The 24,153-nt window shown below is 39.1% G+C and overlaps 1 protein-coding gene across 1 annotated transcript; it reads left to right on the top strand.

The window, feature by feature from the left end:
* The first annotated feature begins 16,917 nt into the window (after positions 1-16,917).
* On the top strand, positions 16,918-23,796 carry LOC117258253 (photoreceptor-specific nuclear receptor-like). The gene is made up of 8 exons (XM_033628969.2): positions 16,918-17,315; positions 17,937-18,087; positions 18,693-18,796; positions 19,709-20,011; positions 20,827-21,005; positions 21,526-21,766; positions 22,103-22,208; positions 23,275-23,796. The coding sequence occupies exons 1-8, from the start codon at positions 17,225-17,227 to the stop codon at positions 23,405-23,407; spliced, it is 1,308 nt and encodes a 435-aa protein (XP_033484860.1). The 5' UTR covers positions 16,918-17,224; the 3' UTR covers positions 23,408-23,796.
* The last annotated feature ends 357 nt before the right edge of the window (positions 23,797-24,153 follow it).

Genomic DNA, 24,153 nt, shown 5'->3' with positions numbered 1-24,153 from the left:
TTTTTTATGATATAACCAAAACTGTGAAGAAAAACAAACATTTTTTTATTGAAAACTAGTATTATTATTTGTTTCGATGTATGTATGAAGGAGTTGGAACCTTTAATGGTGTAAAATATAAACTTAGAACAAAAACTATTTATGTTTGTGTATGATTTTCCAGTAAAAATTAAGCAAAAATAAATAAATAGAATAAAATAAAATAAAATAAGATAAAATAAAATAAACTTCTTTTACTGGTGTTTTTCTCTATTGTAAAATTGTTTGATCATGTTAAAAAACACACACAAACAACCAAAAAACGACAAAAATTTATTAAATATTATTTATTATTTTTAAACAAAACTAAATGCTGAAATGCTTAAACTCAAATAACAAAAGTAGTATCAATGATTTATTGGACTGTTTTTTTTTTTTTTTGGATCAGTTGATAGATTTTTAAAAATTTAAAAAATAATGACGTATGCAAATCACATGCCACCAACACCTAAACTGAGGCCCTAACATTGGTTATTTTGTAAAAATAAATAAATAAATGGTTCAGTTCACATTTGAGAATTGCACTTTTCTTTGAATTTTGTAAAGTCCACTGCCCATTTGTGACATCATATGATGGCAGAGATACTGTAAGAGCCAATTACTCTTGTCTCCAGACAACAGACAACAAAAATCAATTGCATCATTTCTCAAATTTCCAAAAAATATCCCTGATAGTCCACAAGAACATGAAACACGGCCTCTCATAGTTTCTTCTCATTTTAGGTTAATTTAGATTTTTCACAAAGTTATGAAATGTCCAATAAAAAGTAGGGCGCTCATTAAAGTACAGTTCAACTGTCCATCTGTTAAAACAAAGCAGGGACACTGTATTGTTGCTCACAGAAATGTAACAATGGTTGTTTCAGTTACCTCATTTGCTTTAATCTTCTTGCTTCCTCTGCGTTTCCACACGGGCCCTAATCTAATCTAAAGTCATCTGAACTAATCCACTGCAGCAGCAGCAGCAGCAGCAGCAGTGGTCGAGGTAAATTAGGTCTTTGACTGATAGCCATCTGCCAGACGTGTGTCTAATTAGTTTGTTTTACTCAACTAATGCAAAAAAGGTGTTTAAAGACACCATTTTTATTGACTTTCTGCTGCCCTCCAAGAATTGTGAAACTAGGAAAAAGCATTTATTGAGTTATTATTAAGTTCATTAAACAAATTATCTGTAGTTCACAACTATATGTTTTACAGTAGGAGCAGTTTCAGTAGTTTTGTGCCTAACAAAAACCTGACAAATTAATGAAGTTAATGCAGATAATGAAGTAACACTTTCCAAAATTTTTTATTTTCTTAATTTTATTTCCTTAATGGATTAAATAAAACATTTTTAAAAAGTCTATGTCACATTACCTGGTTACAGTACCTGGTAAATAACAGAATACCTGGAACATTTAATCCTACTCTTTGACTACAGTTGACATTCAGAAGGATTATTCAAATCCTCTTAAGCTGATTCACCGCTGAACTGAACTGTGGACTTAAACATCCACATTGTCATAATCATAAATTGGACCTCATGATAAACCCTCATATTAAACAACAGTATAATGTTATATGTTTATCTGGAAGCCACAGATCTGAAGTTGCACAAATGAGAGTTTGTATTCTTCTTCTGGTTGTTGAGGTTGGAGTCAGTTTTCAATAAAGTGACTTTTAAAAAAAGATTTAAATTTCAGATTATTTAATTAATGTTCAGTTTGATTTCTCCAGAATCCAAAACAGTACATTTATGAGTGCTGATGTAAACATGAAGGCATGGAAGTCTAATTGAGATAATTTTGCGACTTATTTCTTAGTAGTTTTATAGAGCAACAAAGTGCATGTAAGGAGGAGGTTGGGTGGATGAATGGGTCAACAAAACATCAGACTTTTAACATGGGAAACCTGTACGTTGTATACTATTGAGAGAACTGGACCCAAAGCATGACTCAGCTGTTCAGTTTAAGTGGGTTTATTTTCAAAGTTGTCTTGAGTTGATCCAGGGCACTCAGAGAAACAGGGCAGGCAGGCTGAGCAGGGCTGGAGTGGCAGGCAAACAGGTGACAGGTGAGTGAAGATCTGAGACACAGAGAAACAAAGTTTAGACAACAAGCAGGCTGTAGTTAGTACCGCAAGGAGGACCGAACAATCCGGTGGAGACTGGACTACAGAGCCGGGGTATTTGTACTGCTGGAGTTGTTTAATGGATGGCATTCAGGTGAGCAGGCAGATTGGCAGCAGGACTGATGAGAGCCATGCCATGACACACAGACACAGACAACGACAAACAAGGACCCACAAGAAACAGCTGACACATGAGGAAGGAAGGAAAGGGGCAGACTAGTGTTTATTATTGTAACCATGACCAAGAGCGTAGGTTTCATTTCATCACTAGGGTGGATACATATCAGACGGCGGGTTTAGAGGTCCTCCACCACAACATTTCAAGCATCAAAGACCTCATTTCCTGCATTCTGGTGAATTTTCATGCACACATTTGTTTCTTTGCTGCATCAATTTATGGTGTAAATGTTTTTAATTTTGTCAAAATAAAAGTCTTCTTCTACTTTTTTGTTTTTCTTGGGGAAGACAAATGCACATGTTCTAAATATTGTAAGGTGACATGTCCCCTGTGTCCCTCCTGAAATCTCCCCCTTTTGGACTCTTATCGGACAGAAGTTACATTTTGGTTGGTATGAAAATCAGGCTGACAATATCTTAAATGCCTAATGATGTTAGAATTTCATGTTGGGTGGACGTTAACATTATGATGTTTTGCAGACGTTGGCTTTTGTTCTCTATATCTTACAACTAAATGTCATTATATACGTCAAGATGACGCTGGTATGAGACCACAGGAAGATGTTGGATTTTAGTTACTTAATCATTTAAAACCAGCAAAATATCAAGGTCATCTGTTGTCAGTATTCTGTGTCAAACTGATGTTGGCATTAGGCGTTGTTCTGACATTAAATTTCTATCCTAAATTCAACTAAATATCAATGTCTAACAACATTGGTGGCCAGCTCGGTGACAACAAAGGTCCCCTAACTTAAAAAAGTACCAAAATATGATCTTTCCCTGAACTTAAAGTGTAACCACAGTATTGTCACATCATAAAACCTATTTCTCACAGCAATTTGCAGCAGTTTTAGAGGAACTGCGAAATGATGTCGTCCTGCCAAGAGAAGTGTCAGATCAGAAAACAGTTATTGTTATTTCTTTAACCACAATTCAAGGGGAAACGGTTCATTTTTATAGAAGTTCTTTGGATGTGCCCACTTAAGCTTAACGTTAGATATCTGTGTAAATCGCACATACATGTTTAAACTTTTGTCAGTATACACATGCTAAACATCATTAGCTCGCAAGTTTAATTTGGAGGACTTGTCCGATCTGTTTCCTCCATAATTAAGGAATTACTGGAATTAACAAACGTGGTGGTTAGCACTGTCGCCTCACAGTAAGAGGGTTGTTGGTTCTGTGCAGAGTTTGCATGTTCTCCCCGTGTCAGCGTGGGTTTCCTGTGGGTACTCCAGCTTCCTCCCACAGTCCAAAGACATGCAGGTTAATTGGTGACTCTAAATTGTCCGTAGGTGTGAATGTGAGTGTGAATGGTTGTTTGTCTCTATGTGTCAGCCCTGTGATAGTCTGGCGACCTGTCCAGGGTGAACCCTGCCTATCACCCAGTGTCAGCTGGGATAGGCTCCAGCCCCCCTGTGACCCTCAAGAGGATAAGCGGTTACAGAAATGGATGGAATTAACAACCAAAAATTACACAGGAATTTTCTTTGACTACCACTGTACTGTGTATGAAAAAACAAACAAACAAAAACAGGAAATCTGTTATATTTGATATTGCACAATGTTGAAAAATGTTCTTGTATATGATTTTACCTCATTAAATATTTTCGTCCCCTGTATACCATCCTAACGAGGATTTCAAAGACATAGATTTTACCTTCAGTATTTGCACAGCGGAGGAGATTTTTTTCTCTTCTCTCTTCTCTGTTCATGTGTCAGATACTGTACGTTTGATGCTCACAGAAGAGGACACAAGGCTGCCGCTTCAGGCAGCAGGAAGGATTTTTTTGTCTATTGTATGCCTTGAACGCAAACAGTGTTAATTAAAACCAAACAAAAAACCAAAACAATGCCAGCAGCAGCAGCGGCAGCAGCAGTTGGCTGCTAAGTGTCTGTGGATCTCCTAAACAAACTGCAGGGCCCTGAGCTGCATCAAGAGGCTCAGCCAAGGTTCAATCTGACATTTATCTCTCCCAGCCATTCTGCTGATGGCAGCACGATGTCGCTTTAGGAAGCAGCTGTTTACTGTCAGAGATCTAGGTCAGGACAGAGAGAGCTGGACACACGGCCGGCCATGCTCCTGCCAACAGTTTACACACAGTCTGCACGGCCTCCAGTACATCTGGAAGGGCCCCTGAATGATCCAGGGGGCCTGGGATTGTAGATTTTTATTTTAGATATTTAGGATTCAGTGCTGTATTGCTATTTCAACATGGTTGAAATTAGCATAGGACAAGAAACCTCAGAGCAGAACTGGAGTCAAAAACCAGATGGTAGAAACATAAATGACCAAAGTCAAACAGTAAAAAGTTTATGCATAAACTTAAAATAAATAAATTGATAACTAAGATCAGCATAATCAAGGATGTCCCTTTCATAGCTGTTCTGGAGCTTTTGGTAACATCACATGATCTTAATCAGCACATCTGCTGTTTGTCAAAACAAGAACTTTAACCATCAACATCACTGGTGTTTGTCCAATACTTTGGTTTATGACCAAATACTGTAGAATGTATAAAATAATGGGCCTAGCACCACAAATTGGCTATCGTGTGTTGAAGCTTTGTGTGGAGCTGAGGAGGAGCGATGGGTAGAGCTGAAGCTCCCCTGTCACTCAAAGCAGCCATCACCCTTAATTATATGTAACTTTAAGCCTTAATAAAATGTAAATGGGTCATTTAGACTGTATAAAAAAAATCACCCCCCGTACAGTTGTCATGAAGGGTCAAATTAGCTTTAGACATCAAAACTGTCATTTGAGAAAATGCAGTTTTTGGCACTTCTGTGTTGGCTTCATTTTTCAGCAATGGAAGTTGCAGCTTGGTTCTTCTGTGCCCCAACCCGGTCTTAATCCGAAGCTGGGGAAATCTGATGCTTGGGCAGTGTCTTGCAGCGTCAGACACTGACCTAAAAAGCCGTGCTTTAATGTCAGTATGCTATGCAGCCAGTCATTGTACTTTAACAGCGAACAGCATCAGGGGAAAACACGATCATGGTGAAAGTCTCACTAGGGTGGGTGGGAGAGGTGGTGAATGGGTCTAACAAACCCCAGCTTTCACCTGGGAGAGCGGTGTTCGTGTCATGTAAGATTACGAAGCCAAACCCTGTTCTCAAACCTAACCACGTCTTTGTTGCCTCGACCTCACCATGTGCGTTAGTTGTTGGAGGAAAAAAAAAAGCATTTAATTGTACCAATGTCGTACCCTGGAAATCCAGAGTTCTCACAAGAGCACAATTTGAATTTGCTCAGCGAGTCACTCTGGCAATCAGTAATGATGCTCATTATCCATGCCCTTGGAGCCGAGCTGCACCAATCACATCGGTGTATCTGATATAGGCGGGCCAGAGGCGAGCTAAACAGATGACGACAGTGCTGCGACGACAAAGTCTGGAATCAGTCAGTAAACATTGCAAAATGGCTACGGATGAACACCAGTTGTTTGAAACGGCTTTGGCCGCTACAGTGAACGAGTTAGACTTGGCTTTTTCTCTAAAAGAGGAACAGAAGACGGTGCTCGAGCCTTTCCTTTGCAAGAAGGACGTTTTTGCTGTTTTGCCGACCAGATACGGCAAGAGTCTAATCTACCAATTAGCTCCGCTGGTAGCTAAGCGTATACGTCACCCCGTGTATTGTTCTGATTGGTCGTCGTGTTATCAAATTGCGTGCAGTGATATTTACAAATGCATGCTTGGTGCCGCCCCTCGAGTTGGGCCATTTTCATTACTCATGGCCAGACCCTAAATCTTTCTAGACTTGGGTCTGGATTTCCAGGCTACCAATGTCATGTGTTTATTCTGAAAGAGACTGTATGTAAACAGTAAATTTCCTGTGAAAACAGAAGTGTATTTTGAAAGAAGACAATGCATGTAACAGGCAGAACTTGACACAGTGTCCTAAAACGTCAACAAGGATGCACTTTACGGTTTGTGACTGAAATACAAAAGCAACATTCAGGCTGCCACATGAAAACAGCTGGAGTTAGAGCTGTTTGGTGAAGGGTGGGTTGAAGACAGTTTCAGAGTTAGCGGGGTCTGCACTGAAAATAGCTCACACTAATGTAACGTGCCAGCAGGCCTAAAGAGAAAATAGAAAAAATAACAGAAGTAGGGACCCTGTTCAGCAGATTTAACATCATATGAGAGGAAAGGTCAGGGGGTCACAGGGAGCGAATTCAGCAGGGTCCTTGAGTGCAAACAGTAGGTTTTTGGAAATCTGGCCACTAGTTTTCAAAATAATAGAGAAAATGACATCAACAAGTAATAAAAAAATGTATGTTTAGTTTATTTATCAAAACAGAAAAGTTAATAACACACCTCAGTACAGGAAACATCGACTATCCTTAAAAAACCTTTCTATGTTGACGGAGCGCCGTGAGTTCATCTGCACAGAGATGTGTGATGTGGAAGATGAAGCTCTGCTTCCAGAGCTTTCCACCTGACACACCTGACACACAGGTAAGAGGCTCAGCGGCCACAATCAGATCCCAAAGGCAGCTTTATCAAACTGTTATATAACACACACACACACACACACACACACACACACACACACACACTGATGCAGGGCTGATGGGAAGACGCAGCCACACTGCCGTCGTCAGCACTGGCCAGATCAGATTTAACAGTCCCCCCCTCCATCTCCATCTCCATCCTCCTCCTTGAGTTTCCTTCATGGTAACAGTCTCCTGCTGTGTGTGTGTTTGTGTGTGTGTGTGTGTGTGTGTGTGTGTGTGTGTATGTGTGTGTTCTTCTATCCTCTTCCATATGTGTGGCCTGCTCAGGCTGCAGAGGTTACTGAGTGTGACGGCGGTGATGTAATCGGCTGTGTTGTAAGGTGTGAGCCACAGATGTGATTAAAAAAAAACATGACCAACATGTTTAAGTAAAATCACTTTTTTAGTTGTTGTTCGGTCATCTGATTATAGAAACAAAGATTTATTATTACACCCAAAAAAATATATCAGAGTTATTGTTCAGTTAAACAAGTGCTAATACTTACAATACTTATCAATACTTCTTATTTCTGTAATGAAAGTCATGTATCTCCAGTGTTCATGATTTTGGTTTTTCAGATCAACTTGCAGATACATTTTTCTTTACAAGCTGAAAAAGTTTCCTACATAAGAAGCTACATACAAACAGTGATGTTATAGTATTAACCATAAGGAAGAAGAGAAAATGATGATCAATCATTAAATATGCAGTTTTTATAACAGAACAGACAAAACAATAGTTAATGAAACAATTTGATTAAGAATATGAAAATTGTTTCCAATTTCAGTCTAAAAAATTCTCAATTGTTTTTCCACCAAATGCCTGAAAATTTGAGTTTTTACACACAAATCCCAAAGTGATAATTCCATAACTAAAATAAAAATAAAAAGCATATATGAGTTTTTTTTTAGAAGCTGAAATCAGGAAATATTTTACTTTAACTAACAATTAATTAATTTATGAAGACTGAAGTCAGTCAGTCAGTTAGCACAACACACAAACATGTTTGTTGGTCTGATATATTTAAAAAACTTAAAAAAAACTTTGAGATTCAAAGAACATTGTATTAGATTTTGGTGTGACTGGCATCTATAATCAGTAGTTTTATAATATGCTGTATACTCTACAATGTAGTGAAGGAAGGACGTACTAATACCAAACTGTAAAAATATTGAAAGTTAGGAACATGTAGGCCTAACTGATGAATTAAAAGTACTCAATGCAGGAAAATGTCCCCTGTGACTGTTAAAATATTCTATATGATATCATTAGATTATTATTATTCATGCAGTAAAGGAACAGTGTAGATGAATTTAGTGGCATCTAGCAGTGAGGACTGCAGATTGCAACGAGCTGAAACTTCTCCCATGCGCAAAGAAACTCCCAATTAGGATTCCTTGTTCAGGAGGCTTTTAACCAGGAGCTGAATTATCCTCAGAGGTCTCTTCCTTTATTAAACAAATGGACTTGGTAAGTAAACTAATAAAATCACTGAATAGAGCAGTTTAATGTTTCCCAACACTGTTTGGCTTGCAGAGGAGTAGCTCACTACAATCAACATGAAGACACAAATGGCCCCGTCTAAAATCGGTGTTTGGTTCGTCCCTTCTAGGCTACATGATGGTGCAAAATGACAGCCTTGATAGACAAAGACCTGTTCCTATGTCCTGATTTTGACCTATTAACTAATGATTATTTTTCTGTCACAACTACCAACACCTTTACTATGTTTGTTTTATCCAACCAACAGTCCAAATCAATTACTTTCAAGGAAAAGCAACAAATATACAGAAGCTGGAACCACAAAATATTTTTAAATGAAAAAGGACTTGATCAAATTATTATAATTTTTTTTCTTGTTTTTTTTATGCGAAAGACTCTTGTCACCAAAGCTGTCACATAAATCTAGTGAAGTAAAAAGTAAAATATTAAATTGTAGTAATTGGCATGAGGTTAAAATGCTCAAGTCCAGTACAAGTACCTTAAACTTAGTACTTGAGTGAATGTACGTAGTTGCATTCCACCTGGACACATCTGTAAAATGTAAAAATTTAAATCAAAAAAATCTGGAGTCAGAAAATCAAACCTTTGACAAACATAACAAACAAAGAGAAGCTGCAGCTTTATAAGACGTAGGAGGTGGATGAGATGGAGGTTCGTGTCATCATAGACTTGTATGAAGCCCAGCACAGACTCATTTACATTATTACATAACACAGCTCCTCTAATCATTCTTTGAATCCTAATATAAGGCTGCTCCCATGCTAATCTATTTGTCTTGGCATAATCTATGGCCTGCTCATGTAAGCAAGTCTTCACCTAAAACTTGATGGTGTCACAGTGTACTGCGGCTTATTATTATTATGTAAACCGTCATAATGCCGCGATTGGCCCGGCCAGCCGGCTGCAGCCGGTCATCTCAGTGGCAGAGTCATCTTCTAAACATAGAGAGCAGATCTGATCTGCAGCTCAGCGCCAACACACACCCTGCAGCAGGTGTCACGTTTATACAACACAGGTCGCATTAATGCAGTAAACGAATGCTTGTTTGTCTGTTGTCTTGACAGATATAGTGCTCAGAGTATGCCTTTCACTTTTTATGTCTTTTATTCTTCTCCCTTGAAGGACATATCTGCTTCCTAATAACCTACAAATGTAACATGTCTGTGATTTGCAGAAATGTACAGTGCCAACATTTTTCTTGGTCTGTAAGGTCGCTGAGCCAGCTGAAGACTGATCAACACTAGAGGATGCAAACTACTCACCTGTGAAGATTTAAAAGCTGCAGAATGACAAATGTTCACAAATGTTTCATTATTCAATCATTATTATTATGTAATCATTATTATTATTTTTGTAATTTTGACTGTGGTTAATATTTGAGTTTGCAAACTTTAACCCTGACCCCTTTTTGCATATCTCACATTATTTGAGTGGATAATACATGTGATTTCAATAAATAATAAAGCAATAATGCCATCACTCATGAGGTCCTTTTGCTCATAAGATATTTAAAGGCACCACCAGCACATTATAAGTAAATTAAAGCTGCATAATGCATGAAGAAGAGATGAGTCGGACACCGGTCGATTAAGTGGTTCTGGTCTAAATGTTGTTTAACTCTTGACAAGAAGACAATATTGGTCAGAGACAGTCTGGTGGCACTGCAGTCCATTTTTATTCCACTGTGATATATTATCATCATAAGCATAGAGTTAAAACACAACCACAGGTCACTCTGGTACTTTTTTTTTTTTTTTTTACATTACAGTAAAATAAATCCTTTGAGGCCCAGACACTCCAGACAGACTTTAAAGAACTAGTGGCGACAAAGGCGTCTCGACCAAAAAGTTGCACTTAAACACACTGCAAAAACTACAGTCAACAGCTGATTAGCATTTATGTTCTGCACCCACCTGAGATGAAATAACTCTACATACCAGCGGGCGGTGGTAGTCTGTATGTCAAACATAAAGCAAAACCGGAAGATGGACAGGACTGATTCAGGACGCTAGTTAGCTAGTTAGCACGTTAACAACCCAAGCTGATGTTGAAGGAAGAAAACATACCATATGCTAACAATTAGAACAGTTACAAACCATTTCAGCTCAAGAACTCAGTGCCTAAAAAACAATCTTACCTTATTTAGCTACTTTGTTTGTATCTCACATCCTCTTGACTTCAGCCATTTGTTTACTTTCCTCACTTCATTCACTGAGGGACCGCACCATCCCTGACGCCAATTCAGTGCTCATGCTGAATGAGCTGAAAAAAAAAACTGTCAAGGGCCGACTAGGGCCAGGGGTGCAGGACACACCGCAAAAACTATGGCAACAGATGCCCATCGATGGCCCAACATTGACCAACATTTTTGATCACTGGCTTGGTGTGTCAGGGCACTTAGAAGTCCAGTTTAGTTTTCATACGACAAATAAGGTTGAAACTGAATATGGTTACTCCAGGACCTTGATAATATACATACACAAATAATATAAAAACAATATAAAAACATTGTTGTCTTGGTGCATTAAAAGATCTGTATATGGTATATACTGTACAAACTGATGCATGTTGTTAAATGTTGTGCAAGTTTTAAGCAATGTTTTGCAGCATGTTTTCATCAGTTACCTTTATGTAAATATATTCAAGAGGACACAATTACAATATCAGTGGGGCACAGGTGACTCTAATACATTGTAGTATTTCCTCAGTTTCCCAGAAACAGGAAAAAGACAGAACTCTGGAGGTAAAAAAAAAAAAAGCAGAAGAATCTCCTCGTGTTGATGTTTACAGTCAAAGAGCTGAGCAGGTATCACAGTGGACACATTATGTAGCCAATCAACAGCAAGCAATTCCACTTGTACAACACCTGTGTGTATGTTTCAGTGCAGGTGTAGCAAATCCATCTCCTCTTATGATATTATGGCATCATGTTCATGCTGCTTCCTATCTACAATGGCATTTGTGTTTCTGAAATTAATTCATCTGTCTTCTAATCTCTTAAGACAAATTCTGCAATTTACATTGTAGAATCTGTTGGCAGCCCTGTGTGAAAGACGACTGGGGGGGGGGGGGGGGGGTTGAGTTTGAACTGCTGCGCTTTAGCCAATCACAATGGAGGGGGCGTGGCTGAGACATGCAGGTGTCCCCAGGAAATGTGTACCTACAGAAACAGCAAGCTCCGCGTCCATAGCGACTGCTCCACCCAAAACACCGTCTCGTCAACGTGAAATTTCTTTTTTTTTTTTCCAGCGGATGTCTTAGTTACAACATGATTGAGCTAACTGGAGTAGTTTCATGTTGTATCCGTAAGAGATGACGTCCTGATGTTAGCTTTGCTGCTGCTGTTAGCTGTCCCTGTCAGCTGCAGCCACTGATGCTTTCTAGACATCGTGATTTCCCATAACTGAATATATACCACATATAGCAACACAAAACTGCTTTGTTAGCTCAATCATGTTGTAACTAAGATATCCGCTGGAAAAAATATTTTATTCACGGACCGTTTATTGAGTTATTACCTTATTTTTATACAGTCTATGGTTATTACAGACACCGCTAACGGCTAACGCTAACGGCTAACGTTAACAGCTAACGGTTAGCCCAGTTAATCGACGATAACCATGTTGTTAATTACAAAACGTGCACACAGAAATAGTAACGTTTGTTCAATCATTGTGTTTATAGATTTAACAAACATCAGATTAGTCTACACGGTGATATAGTGACGTGAAAACTGTGATATATAGCTAAACTCTGCTGGTTTTCTACCCTAAGTAGCCTACTTGTAAACAACACGTGATTCTCTGGGGGCACCGCCGGAAGTGAAGGGGGTGAGCGATCGTCAAGGCCCCTGCACTTCCGTTAGTCGAAAAACTCCGGGCTGTGCCTCCAGAGGTAAAGGAAGAAAAGAAAAAGTTTTTTTGTCTTTTTTTACCGATGGATTTCCAGATTGTCTGTCTTCTGATTGCCATGTTGTTGTCAGTTGCTATGGTGACAGAAAGGAGGGTGAGCTTTAAAAAGGACTCATTCTAGACTCAAACTTGGGACACTGAGATAACATACACTGCCGACCCCTCCACTCTTTTTTTATTCTTTAGTTTGTATATTGTAATAACTTTTAAAATGAAACTTTTTTTTTTAAATGTGCGTACCTTATGTATTTCCTGACTGTTTATAGAAACATGACTGACTCATATCCACATCAGTAATCAATGTGTAATTGGGTGAATCCAAGAAACACTCTGATCTCAGAGGACTAATTAATTGTTAAATCTTACAAAGGTCAACAGTGTGTTGGCCAAGGATGAAGAGAGTAGCCACCATATGGCTAAAGATGCCCACAAGAAGTGTGTCTTTGCTGCTCTTTTAATCTTTTGAGCTAATTGTGTGTCTTCCCCCCGCCTGTCTTCTGGTGCCCAGGCAGACAAAATGTGGTCAAACTCTAATCTACTTAACTGCTTTCCACTTTGTTTTTCCAATTACGGTCCAGCCTTGTTATTGCGGAGCTGGAAGTCGCTGACATCGGCATTATATTTTGCCCTCCGTGCAAATTTTCTACTCAGAGTTAAGCAGCTATGAAATGGTTCAAGACAGTTGTTTTAATTTTTTCTAATACACAGATACAAAATAGTCATTTAAGTTAATCAACATTGTGTTGTATCAGCTGCACAAATGAACATTTTTTTAAAGATAAAGGATCAGATGACTGTGCAATATGTCGCTCGCAGTCAGGATTTAACCAGGATTAAAAAAATACTGAGGTCATGAGTTCAAATCCCCCTCTGCACCACCCCACCCCTCAAAAGAAACTTTGAATAGTCAGTGAGGAAAAGTCATGAGATTTTTTAATTTTTTTTTTTTTTTTTTCAAAAATAATTTTCTTGTCAAATTGTGTTTTATATGAATGCAAATGTTTCATTTTTCTCAGTCGTGGTGGAGACGAAAATATGACTCCAAGTGAACATGAACCCTCATCAACTATTATATTCAGCACACAAGCACGACCAAATAAAGTGCCTCGGGACCCACAAATAAACCACTGTAAGAAACAACCAAAATGTTAATTTATCTATTTACAAAACTATTTGAGTTATGTAATAAATGTCATCTGAGAAATAAATAAACAGATTATTATTTTAGGATACAGTTAGTTATTTTTAAACATCATCTTACCTTAGTAGGAAGAGCAGTATTGTAGGTTGTAGTGTGTGATACTTTAATCAGGACCCATGGCAAACATGAACTCAATAATCCATCTATTGACACTAGATGTGGTGGAGGTGGGTGGATGTGGATGCTTTGGACTGGGGGCCATCGGGACCCCAATACATTGGTACAGAAGTACTTCTAAAAAGCACTAATCAGTCCCTGTGGTTCAAACCTAGAGTTTGCTTGTTCTCCCCGTGTCAGCGTGGGTTTTCTCCAGGTACTCCAACTTCCTCCCACAGTCCAAAGACATGCAGGTTAACTGGTGACTCTAAATTGTCCGTAGGTGTGAATGTGAGTGTGAATGGTTGTCTGTCTCTATGCGTCAGCCCTGTGATAGTCTGGTGACCTGTCCAGAGTGTACCCCGCCTCTCGCCCAATGTCAGCTGCAGGCTCCAGCCCCTCCATGACCGCTAACAGGATAAGCCGTTACAGAAAAAAATTAAAATTGATTCTTTCAGCATGTGTACCTGATGTGGATGCAACCGTTTCTGTCATGGTGATTTGTCTTGTCTGTTGTCAACACATTTCAGTCATTCTTTGTGTGTGTTTATGAAGGAAAAAAGTTTCTACCACAATGTTGCATTGTCCCCGCTTGTATGCAGAACAACAGGGAACTGCCTTGCTCAGTCTTTAGCTGTAAATTTTATCAATAAATGTGAGATGTTTGTGTCACACATGTCTGCATCTTTACAACCAGAAACAAGGAAGACAGTTTGGTGGCGTTATGTGGGGGGACTGCTATGATTGGTGAAACTCACAGGAAACTACGATGACTGGTCAAATTTGCGTAAAAGTTGCAGTGATTGGACAAAATTTCAAGGTCGTGTAAAATTCACGGACACTGGTTGAGTTTGCGTTAACTGTTGCATTTGGAGCATTGCAACATCCTGAGGAGGCTGACAAATTAAAACTGAGACAGAAAACAATGACATGAAGTCACTAGGGAGCAGGGCCGGCTTAAGGCATATGCGATATAGGCGGTCGCCTAGGGCGCCACATTGTCTGGTGGGTGCTGGGAAAAAAATTAAATAAAAAATAATAATAATAAAAATTCGCCAGTGGGCGCCCATCTTATTTTTTTCTGCAGGTAACAAATGAACAAATACAGAAAAAAAAATTGAAAGAGAAAGCAAGCAAGCAAGAAAGAAAGAAATACACTTTGCACCCCTGCTCCTCAAAATTTTTCATCTGCCCTGCCCCTGCACCTGTACTGTGCGCACTGAGAGTGGGGTCTGTGTCAAAATCTGGTCAAGATAGGCAGATATTTACGTTTTACCTGCATTTCATAATAAGAAAAGGTCCAAGCCTTCAGGTGCGGGAGGAGGAGGAAAAGAAAGTCTGATATAGAGGTATGTCGTCTGTCTTAGATTATCTTTAAAATGCCGATCTGTGTGTAACGTCGTTAGATGTTTCATTTGTTGCAGCTAGCTAGCTAAGTAGCAAAAAAGCTAATGCTACATAATAATGCTATGATAGCTGTTGGACTCAGAAAATGTTACAGATTGAAGCATATGAGACTGAATGGCAAGCCAATAGCTAGCTATCTGGATAACTGCTCCTTCTTGGGCTGAAATTTCGCTGACAAATATCAGTGATAATGGCTAACACGAACTTATCCACAAAAACAGATTTCTGCACTGGCTTGCACCAGAGATGTGAGTGCCACTTGGCATCATAGCACATTGTAGTAAGCTCAATTGATACTGAAATATATCAATGAATTAGGTCTACACTGGATTACTGGGTTGCAAATTGGCTAATAGCCTATTAGCAATTAGGCTAAATAAAAATGCTGTTTTACTACTATTAGTGAGTTCTGTGACATTTTATGATTTACACCTACCCTGGCAGCACTTTTTGTCTTGAAACCATTGTGGTCCCTGATGTTTGTGTCCCCAGTACTGGTGGGGTAATGTGGTTTGGGGGGGGGGGGGGGGGGGTACCAAATCTCAATCTCGCATGGGGCACCAAAATGGCTAGGGCTGGCCCTGCTAGGGAGAAACTGATAGACAAAATTACAGAAATTGGAAAGATTGAATAAAGCCCCTGTATGATATGAAGAAAGTTTACCTCTGGTGTCTGTGTGTACCCAGTCTGTAGGATGAGTGCTGTGTGTCTGCTGGATGCAGCTTTCTAAGGCGATGATTTGTCAGATGTTTCAGCTTGTTCCTCTGTGAAAACTAATGAGTGCTCATTTGTCCAATCTAAGATCAGTCATGAACACAGTTATTAGCAGGCACAAACAGTAAACAGAAAAACAAACAAACAACAGTCCAGATGCCAGCGCACAGATGTCAGAAACATGGCAGCTTGTGCCCTCGACAGATTAAGATCATTCACTTGAACCACTCAACTGTGGCAAGAAACAAATGATTAACATGTTCAGAAAGTTAAAAGATGTGAAACTGTCATTAACAAGAGAAACATTCCTGCTTTCACAGCGATCCCACAAGACTTGATTTTTTACAGTCAAGTATTTTTAATGGCTTGTTTGTCTTTGTTTTGAGGCCTTTCTTGTCCTAATCACAGCAAGTGCTTTTCATTTTGCCCCAAATTGTCTGGCACTTTCGTAAACAACAAGTCAATTACATTTATATATGATTACAAGGCTGCTTGTTTCAAACTCTCTGGTCCTTGGCAGCTCTGGTCCTCCAGTCTCCTGTTAGCTGCAGCTAAACACTGATTCTGGCTCCTTAATAATAAATGGGAGACCCTCATGAATGAGCTAAATTAGTGTCGCCTAAAACATCAGCCATTCAAAACTCTATTATTCCCTCTGTGACCTTTTTCTTCTGGCAGCCAGAGGGAAGCGGATGATCTCTAGTTTGTCAAAAAAGAGTGAAATGGGAGTTAATAGGCAGCTCCTCAGCAAACACTGGGGTCATTATGAATGGGAGGCAATCGCACAGATCAAATATACAGCAGGGGGAAATGGAGCTGGAATTCAGAGGCAAAACAAGGAGGGGAAATACAAATTGAAGAGGCTGGTAAATATAATAATGTGCACCTCATGTAATCAAATGCAGATACCGAAGAAGAGCGTTGACTGATGGATGCCCTCGTGGACAGAGGAGACACGAGGAGACGGAGCTGCATGGGAACTGGTCTAAAGTTACAGCTCTTCTCCCATCAGAGAGTTTTAGGAGTCGTCACTGTTGCTGTTTTTCGTCTGTTTTTGTTTGCAGACATGATGAAGATCTAAGCAGCACCAATGTTCGGGCAATGTGACTGATTGATCCAGTACATGAACAGTAAAGATTAAGAGGATGACAAATAAGCATGCTGCTTACACAGCGCGTGGGGCTAATCCTCCCTCTCCACCCCCCTCCTGGGCTCCTTTTTGAGGAGCTGCCACCGAGGAGCACTCACAGACAGTGACGGACCCTGACGTCCAGAGGGAGGACACGCAACCTGTTGACGTGCAACAAGTGTGAGCTCGAGCTCATGGCAGGACCCCAGCCCATCTGCAGCTCCACACAGTAGAGGCTCAAACCACCATCTGCCCACTTGGGACCACAGGAGGCCTGACAGATACATATCTCATATTCTAATTGTTTTTGGTGACAAGGAACCCAAAAGGAACTTTTTGTGTTTGGATCCTGGAAATTGTATCTTGAGATTTGACAAACTCCAGCGAAGAGGACTAAAGTTTCTTATCTCCATTCACAACACTTGGAGAAGACATTTTGTAATGGAGGATCACTTGTTGAAGATCCCCATGATGTCGTCTGCTTCCCCCAGTGAGTCCTCGGGGAGTGGCGGGACGGACGACAGTAGAGGAGGTAAGAGTTACACATGACCACCAGGAGCAACAGGTGTCCATGGAGCCTGAAAGAGGCAAACTTGACCTTTGATTAAATAAAAAAGTAGACTTATGGAGGTTTTTAAAATACAACATTTTAAGTTTTTAATTTTTCTTTTTGAGCTTTGCACATTTGATGACAAAACAGATTTTGTGCCTTTTGTCTCTTTGAATATTCAATCATCTCTTTAATTTAACTTTCTTTAACACCACACAAGCATGAAGTAAAACTGAAAGATTATGAAAATGCACAGAAATCCATTTTTAGTGTGCATTTCTTACATATAGATATACTTAATTAAAGTAGAATGAGGCCAAAATAAGCATGTATTATGCAACTATCTGAGTTTATGTATAATTAATGGGTTTATTTGGATTAATATCAGTATCCCTGCATCGTTTATGTTAGTTGTTAATCTGCCTCCAGCCATTTTATTGTTTTAATTTCAGAATCATCCACTAAATGAGATTTTCAGGCCTAAACAGCTGTTGCAGTAGACTGAGCTGACAGTACAGATGGCAGGCACATGTATGAAACAATACTAGAGCACATGAATGGCACTAACCGACGGGCCCTGTGTGACTGTGTTTTGACTCACAGCCAAGAGTCCACCCCCGGGCAAAGCTCTGAGCCCGGCTCTGGTCTGCAAAGTGTGCGGAGACACCAGCAGCGGGAAGCACTACGGCATCTACGCCTGCAACGGCTGCAGCGGGTTCTTCAAACGCAGCGTGAGGAGGAGGCTCATTTACAGGCAAGAGAAAGCTTCAACTTTGGATAAAAACTGGGGTTGAGCATCTGATTTTGTCCTTTAATTTAACTTCAGATACCATGATTACATATGTCCCCTACCCTATTAAAGTTTTTACACGAGGTGCATTATGGGAGGTTAGCATCCTTGTCAGCACTTTATCTAAAACATTCTCATGGCCATGTTTTTTAAGAGCAAAACGTACAAATGTGTATTTTTTGTCACAGAAACAGAATATACTGAAACTGAAAATATACAGTTATTTCACTATAATATCACTGAGCATATAGTATTAATGTAAATACACTTTTTAAAGTGGAGTTGAACATGAATAACTTTAATGAAAGCTTTGTTTAATGTCTTTGTATTTCAAAACCTGTGATTTATTTTGAGGTAAAAAATGAGCTACACTACCTTAGACCACAACAAGTTTTTTAAATTTAGGTTAGAATAAAAGTGTTGGTCATGGCAAACAGGTGGCTTTTATTTTCATAAGAATATGTATGAATTTCAGAAAAATTCCACCATAAATTTGTGTTTTTTTAATTGTCGCATGCAGTTAGTTTTGAGTAGACTCTCCCTTTAACATCTTGGCTGTGGGTTAACAGGTGCCAGGCTGGTACAGGCATGTGTCCAGTGGACAAAGCTCATCGCAACCAGTGCCAGGCGTGTCGGCTGAAGAAGTGTTTGCAGGCAGGCATGAATAAGGACGGTAAGTTCCGTAGTTCTTTTATTCGTTCACCTTATAAAACAAGACAAAAAACAAACACAATAACAGAAGTAAATGCGCAGGTGGGATTAAAAAAAAAGGAGGAACCCAGAGAAAATTGTCATTTAAGGCAACTGTATTTGCTAATCACCAATTTATGAACAGACAAAATATTTTTTATTTTATTTTATTATTTTATTTATTCTAATTATCTTATATATTTTATTAGTTTTAATTTAATTTAATTTAAATTATTTTATTTATTTTATTATTTTTAATATAATTTATTTTTGATTTTTATCTAAAAAAACAAAACAAAAACAATTTCCAAACAAGAAATATTACAGATTAAAAACAAAAACACACACAAAAAAACAAAGATTGCATCAGATTTTTTTTAAAAATCAAAAATGAGAAGTGACTGCAGATTCAATGTCACTGCACCTCTATGTCTAAATTGATAACTGGTTAACGCTATATTTGTGGAACTGCTTATATTAAAGGTCAACGATGATGTGATAAAAATGGATCTGGGGCCTATTAACAAAAAACAAATCCAAGAAAATGGAAGGAAATTGTTTAGAAATTGAAATACAAAAGTATCTACTGAGGTTTATTGATGTGAAATATGATAAATAACTCCACAGTTTGAAATAATGGGACAGTGTTTGCATTCCAGAGTTGGTGACCATTAAAACAATTTGGTCTTTTATTTTTAATAAAAGGGTGGAATAGAGACTAGTTTTATTTGTGCTTTTTCATACTATATCATGTTAAGTGAACTTAAAATGTAAAAAAATACATCATATAATGTTAGAAACATTCACTGTTAGAGATTCAAATGTGACACTGTGAGGTCAAAATGAAAACTACAGATGTACCTCATCATTATTTCCCTCCTCTTCCTCCCTGCAGCAGTGCAGAATGAGCGACAGCCCCGCAGTACAGCTCAGGTCCGCCTGGACTCCATCGACGTGGACCCTGAGAAGGAGCACCTGGCCACCACACGGGAGCCCACCTCCTCTTCCTCCTCCTCCTCCTCCTCCTCCTCTTCTTCCTCTTCCTCCTCCTCTGTCATCACGTGGCCCCACATCACCTCCTCCATGGCCATCACCTCCTCTGTCGCCCCCCAGCGCTGCATCAGTCCCCAGAACAACCACCGCTTCATGGCCAGCCTCATGACGGCCGAGACCTGCGCCAAGCTGGAGCCTGAGGACGGTGAGGAGGAGGAGGGTTTGAGATTTAAGATCAGATTAGACAAAGGGGTTGCTTTAATTTGATTATACCTGTGATTCAGAAAACAGAAACAGTTTTTATATTGAATATCATTTCATATAAGAAGGCTAAAATTCATCAGTGTTAGCATGAAGCACAAAGTTGGAATTTCAACATGCCTACCATAAAAATATAAACAAATTAAAAGCCTAGGACATACTTGGACATAATGTGGCCTGTGGTCCGATGGCAGCCCTCAGAAACAATTCTTGTGGCCCCTGAACATGACATGAAATGCATTCATTTGGTCCATTTCAATACTTTCACTTTCAATACCTTACATTTAATACACTACTCGACCATAACTTCAAACTGCGCCCCCTTAACAAGCATCCGCCAGGTTAGAGATGACAACCTCTAGGAAGCTACTGGTTACATGGCACATTGAGACATATCAATGCTAACACTGTCAGCTAATGTTAGCCATTGTGGTGGAGGACTCAGTCATCAAAATTTTGAGAGCCCCTGCTTTAGGATGTTTCACTGTGGGTCTTAATCACTGAATTAATGCAGGTAATAGTTGTCATTGTGTTTTAGAGTGTCTGAAGAATCCCATAAATTCATTCCAATCAATCATACAATACAATGATAAAACAATAAATACAACCAAAATATGAAATAATATGCTGGTGACGACTTATGTAGCAAGCCAATATTAGCATGTTAACAAGCTAACAGGCTAAAGCCAAAATGCTAACATAGATACATAAACCAGGTCGAGTTCTGCACAAGCCTAACCTCATCTTTTTTGTTTTCAGTTGACGAGAACATTGATGTCACGAGCAACGAGCCAGAGCGAGTGTCCTCAGAATACCACATGGCTCTATACCCGTCCAGCTCCGAAAACGTGTACGAGACCTCAGCGAGGCTGCTCTTCATGTCAGTGAAGTGGGCCAAGAACCTGCCCGTGTTTTCCAACCTGCCCTTCAGAGACCAGGTGAGATTCAACTTTGACACAGGCTACATTTTTTTACTGTCAGATTATTTATTTATTCATATTTTGTATTTTCTATGAAGTTACACAAAGCTATACAAAAAGAAACTTGAGAGAAGTTTTAATTTGGCACCTGTTTAGTTTCATTGTTCTTTGTTGTCTTTTGATGAAAACTATATTAGTTTGGATTTGATTGTGACTGATATTCAGCTGGAGACTGTAAACTGAATTGCCCTACTTTGAGACAAATAAAGTTGTTTGAATTGAATTGAACTGAGTTTTGGTCAAACTGTAGTCATTTAATTTTTCTTAATTTTACTCTAGTTCTACTCAACAAAAAATTAAAACAATTTGATAATTTATTTTAGAAATTACATATCATCATTTATCAACCAGTTATGTGTTGGCAGGAATGGTCCTCCATATACCACATTTGTAACTACTTTGACTAAACAGTGACGTTAAAGATGAATCTATTTCCTTCACAGTTTTAACTTTACGACTCTTGTCCGTGTCCCCCCAGGTGATCCTGCTGGAGGAGGCGTGGAGCGAGCTCTTCCTGCTCTGTGCCATCCAGTGGTCTCTACCTCTGGACAGCTGCCCGCTGCTCTCTCTGCCAGACCTCTGCCCCGGCATGCAGGGAAAGACCAGCTACACCAGTCTGGACCTGCGCCTCCTGCAGGAGGTCTTCAGCCGCTTCAAGGCCCTCGCCGTCGATCCCACTGAGTTCGCCTGCCTCAAGGCCATCGTGCTCTTCAAGCCAGGTGAGGCTGACTGAACTCTGACAGGCTGGCAGATTGGCTTTAGGCTCCTCAGTATTTCAGTTTCCTCCTGGCCTTTCCTCCAGCACCATTGTTTATCAGAATTTCTGTTACATTTTTTATGTTCTATGAGCTTCTTTCTAGAAGACAATTTTGCTCTCAGGCTAATTAACCATTTTGACTTCTTTAGACATAAATAATTCAGCTGTAAATATGAATGAGTGTAATTATGCACGGAGAGTGGCACCAGCTCATATTACCCAGCTACTTATTCAGTAATTTCTAAAAGTATTTGTCTGAATTTGTGTGACTCATGTTGGTGTTTCCTCTCCTCCACAGAGACTCGTGGGTTAAAAGATCCAGAACAAGTGGAGAACCTGCAGGATCAGTCTCAGGTGATGCTGGGACAACACATCCGATCACACTACCCCAGTCAACCAGCAAGGTGTGTTATCTGTCTTACAACATCAGCGCCTCATACCATATAAAAAAAATCACCTTTAAATACTTTTACACTGTTAAATCTTATTTATTTGTGGTCTTTTCTATGTTACAAGCCAAGAGTTTATTTGTTGTTGGAAATTAACTTTTAGGTTAAAGGTATACTATGCAGGATTGTTGGTTACTGTTCATGCTCACAAGTGAAAGTAAAAGCCAATCCCAGATTCACTCTCATTTGATGTTTTGCCTGGAGATATTTGTGTTTTCGATTGCCGTGTGTCTCCTGGATGCCTGCTGCTTATAGTCTGGCACCTGGTCGCTTCCTATTTTAAAAGCCTCCATCTCACCTGAGTGCTGTGGGGGCGCACACCCATAAAAGTCTCAAACACAGACGATAAGCAGAAAATGTATAGTAGGTCATAAGTGATGATTAAGAGGGATTACTTCATATGAGTCTATACTTTTTAAAAAAATCATGCATAGTATAACTTTAATGATACTCATTTATTAGCAACCTTTAAAGAGGAGCCTCTTTTGTTAGATTCATTGTCTATTTTCTTTAACTGTTAAAGTGAAACTGTATTTTGTGTTTCCTCTTCTACAAGAAATTTCTCACTTTATTATTTTTTTTTTGAAGGTCTCACTTTTTAATATGTGAGTTATTTAGTGGATTAATAAGAAAGCTCCACTGAGCAACATTTAGAATCAGACATCAGAACTGTGGGCTTGAATCAGATTTATGTCACAGATATCAGGATTTGACCTCACTAACTAGAGTGGAGACTCGAAATTAAGTGGACCAATAGTAATTACTCAACTTTGTGGAAGGCAAGCCTCACGTTGCCTCACTGTAGCTTTGATAAAGAATAGACTTGTTTGTTTGAATTTATTAGTCTCAAGTATTCTGAAAACAGCATTAAAAAATGTTTAAATTTTAAATGTTCAAATGTCATTTTAAAGGTCAGCATTAAGACCTGACGTTGACTTGTAACTTGCTTATTAAGATTTGTGTCTGAGGTTACTCTCGGATGCAGAAGTTGATTACATTTTCATTTCTTGTCTATATTCAGGTTTGGAAAGCTGCTTCTTCTTCTCCCCTCTCTGCGTTTTGTGAACTCGGAGCGGATAGAGCTGCTGTTCTTCCACAGGACCATCGGAAACACTCCCATGGAGAAACTGTTGTGTGACATGTTCAAAAACTAAAACCATTACCCATAAACCTGTGCAGTCACCTATGACCTCCAGGTGTGGAGGGGTGATGTTCGACAGATACTTGCTTTGTATTTCTGTATACATATCAGAGATTCTGCGTGCTGTTATTTTTTTAAAGGCCACTTTATTGTTTGTTTGTTGTTTCCACATCAGGTCATTCTGAGAATTAAAATGCAATCCAGTTCTTATCATCATGCTCGCTGTCTGTATCATACTTAGACTTTGATTTATGTCTGAAGTGACTCATTATCACATCTCATCCTCTAGTGTTTCATTATTTCTGTGTTTTTTGTGACATTTACCATCAGACCTTTATTTGTTTGGTGATAGATGGGCTGTATATCCATGCTGTCATACCGTGACTGTTACATTCATGTTGTCATGCCTCCATAAAGTTAAAAAACAAAAACTTGACAGTGGTTTTTGATTCTGTTTTTACCATTTCACACACTTCACTTCACTTCTTAGCCTTTAGATTTTCACTTATAAAAAGAAAAATTCCCTTGTGTGTGACGTAAAGATACAACGTTAGAAAAAAGAAAATATCTATATATTATTATATTGTATCAGCTGCAGGATGGAGATGTTTATTGAAACCTGAACCCTCCGTGACACAGAATCAATCAAGCAGCGCCCTCTTCTGTCTAGTTTAACACACACACACACACACACACACACACACACACACACACTAAACATAACCCTTAAGTATAAAATGTAGATGGGAGTTGAGTTAC

Source organism: Epinephelus lanceolatus, chromosome 2 (genome assembly GCF_041903045.1).
Source record: "Epinephelus lanceolatus isolate andai-2023 chromosome 2, ASM4190304v1, whole genome shotgun sequence".
NCBI classification, from domain to species: domain Eukaryota; kingdom Metazoa; phylum Chordata; class Actinopteri; order Perciformes; family Serranidae; genus Epinephelus; species Epinephelus lanceolatus.
Note: the sequence above shows the minus strand (reverse complement) of the source record. Positions and strands in the feature narration are given on the sequence as shown.

What these genes read in the sequence shown, in the direction of transcription:
- LOC117258253 (XM_033628969.2), top strand. Translation starts at nt 17,225, where the DNA reads ATGGAGGATCACTTGTTGAAGATCCCCATGATGTCGTCTGCTTCCCCC. An exon ending in ACCTGCCCTTCAGAGACCAG is followed by an intron (nt 21,006 to 21,525) that starts GTGAGATTCAAC and finishes GTGTCCCCCCAG; the next exon opens with GTGATCCTGCTGGAGGAGGC. An exon ending in TACCCCAGTCAACCAGCAAG is followed by an intron (nt 22,209 to 23,274) that starts GTGTGTTATCTG and finishes GTCTATATTCAG; the next exon opens with GTTTGGAAAGCTGCTTCTTC.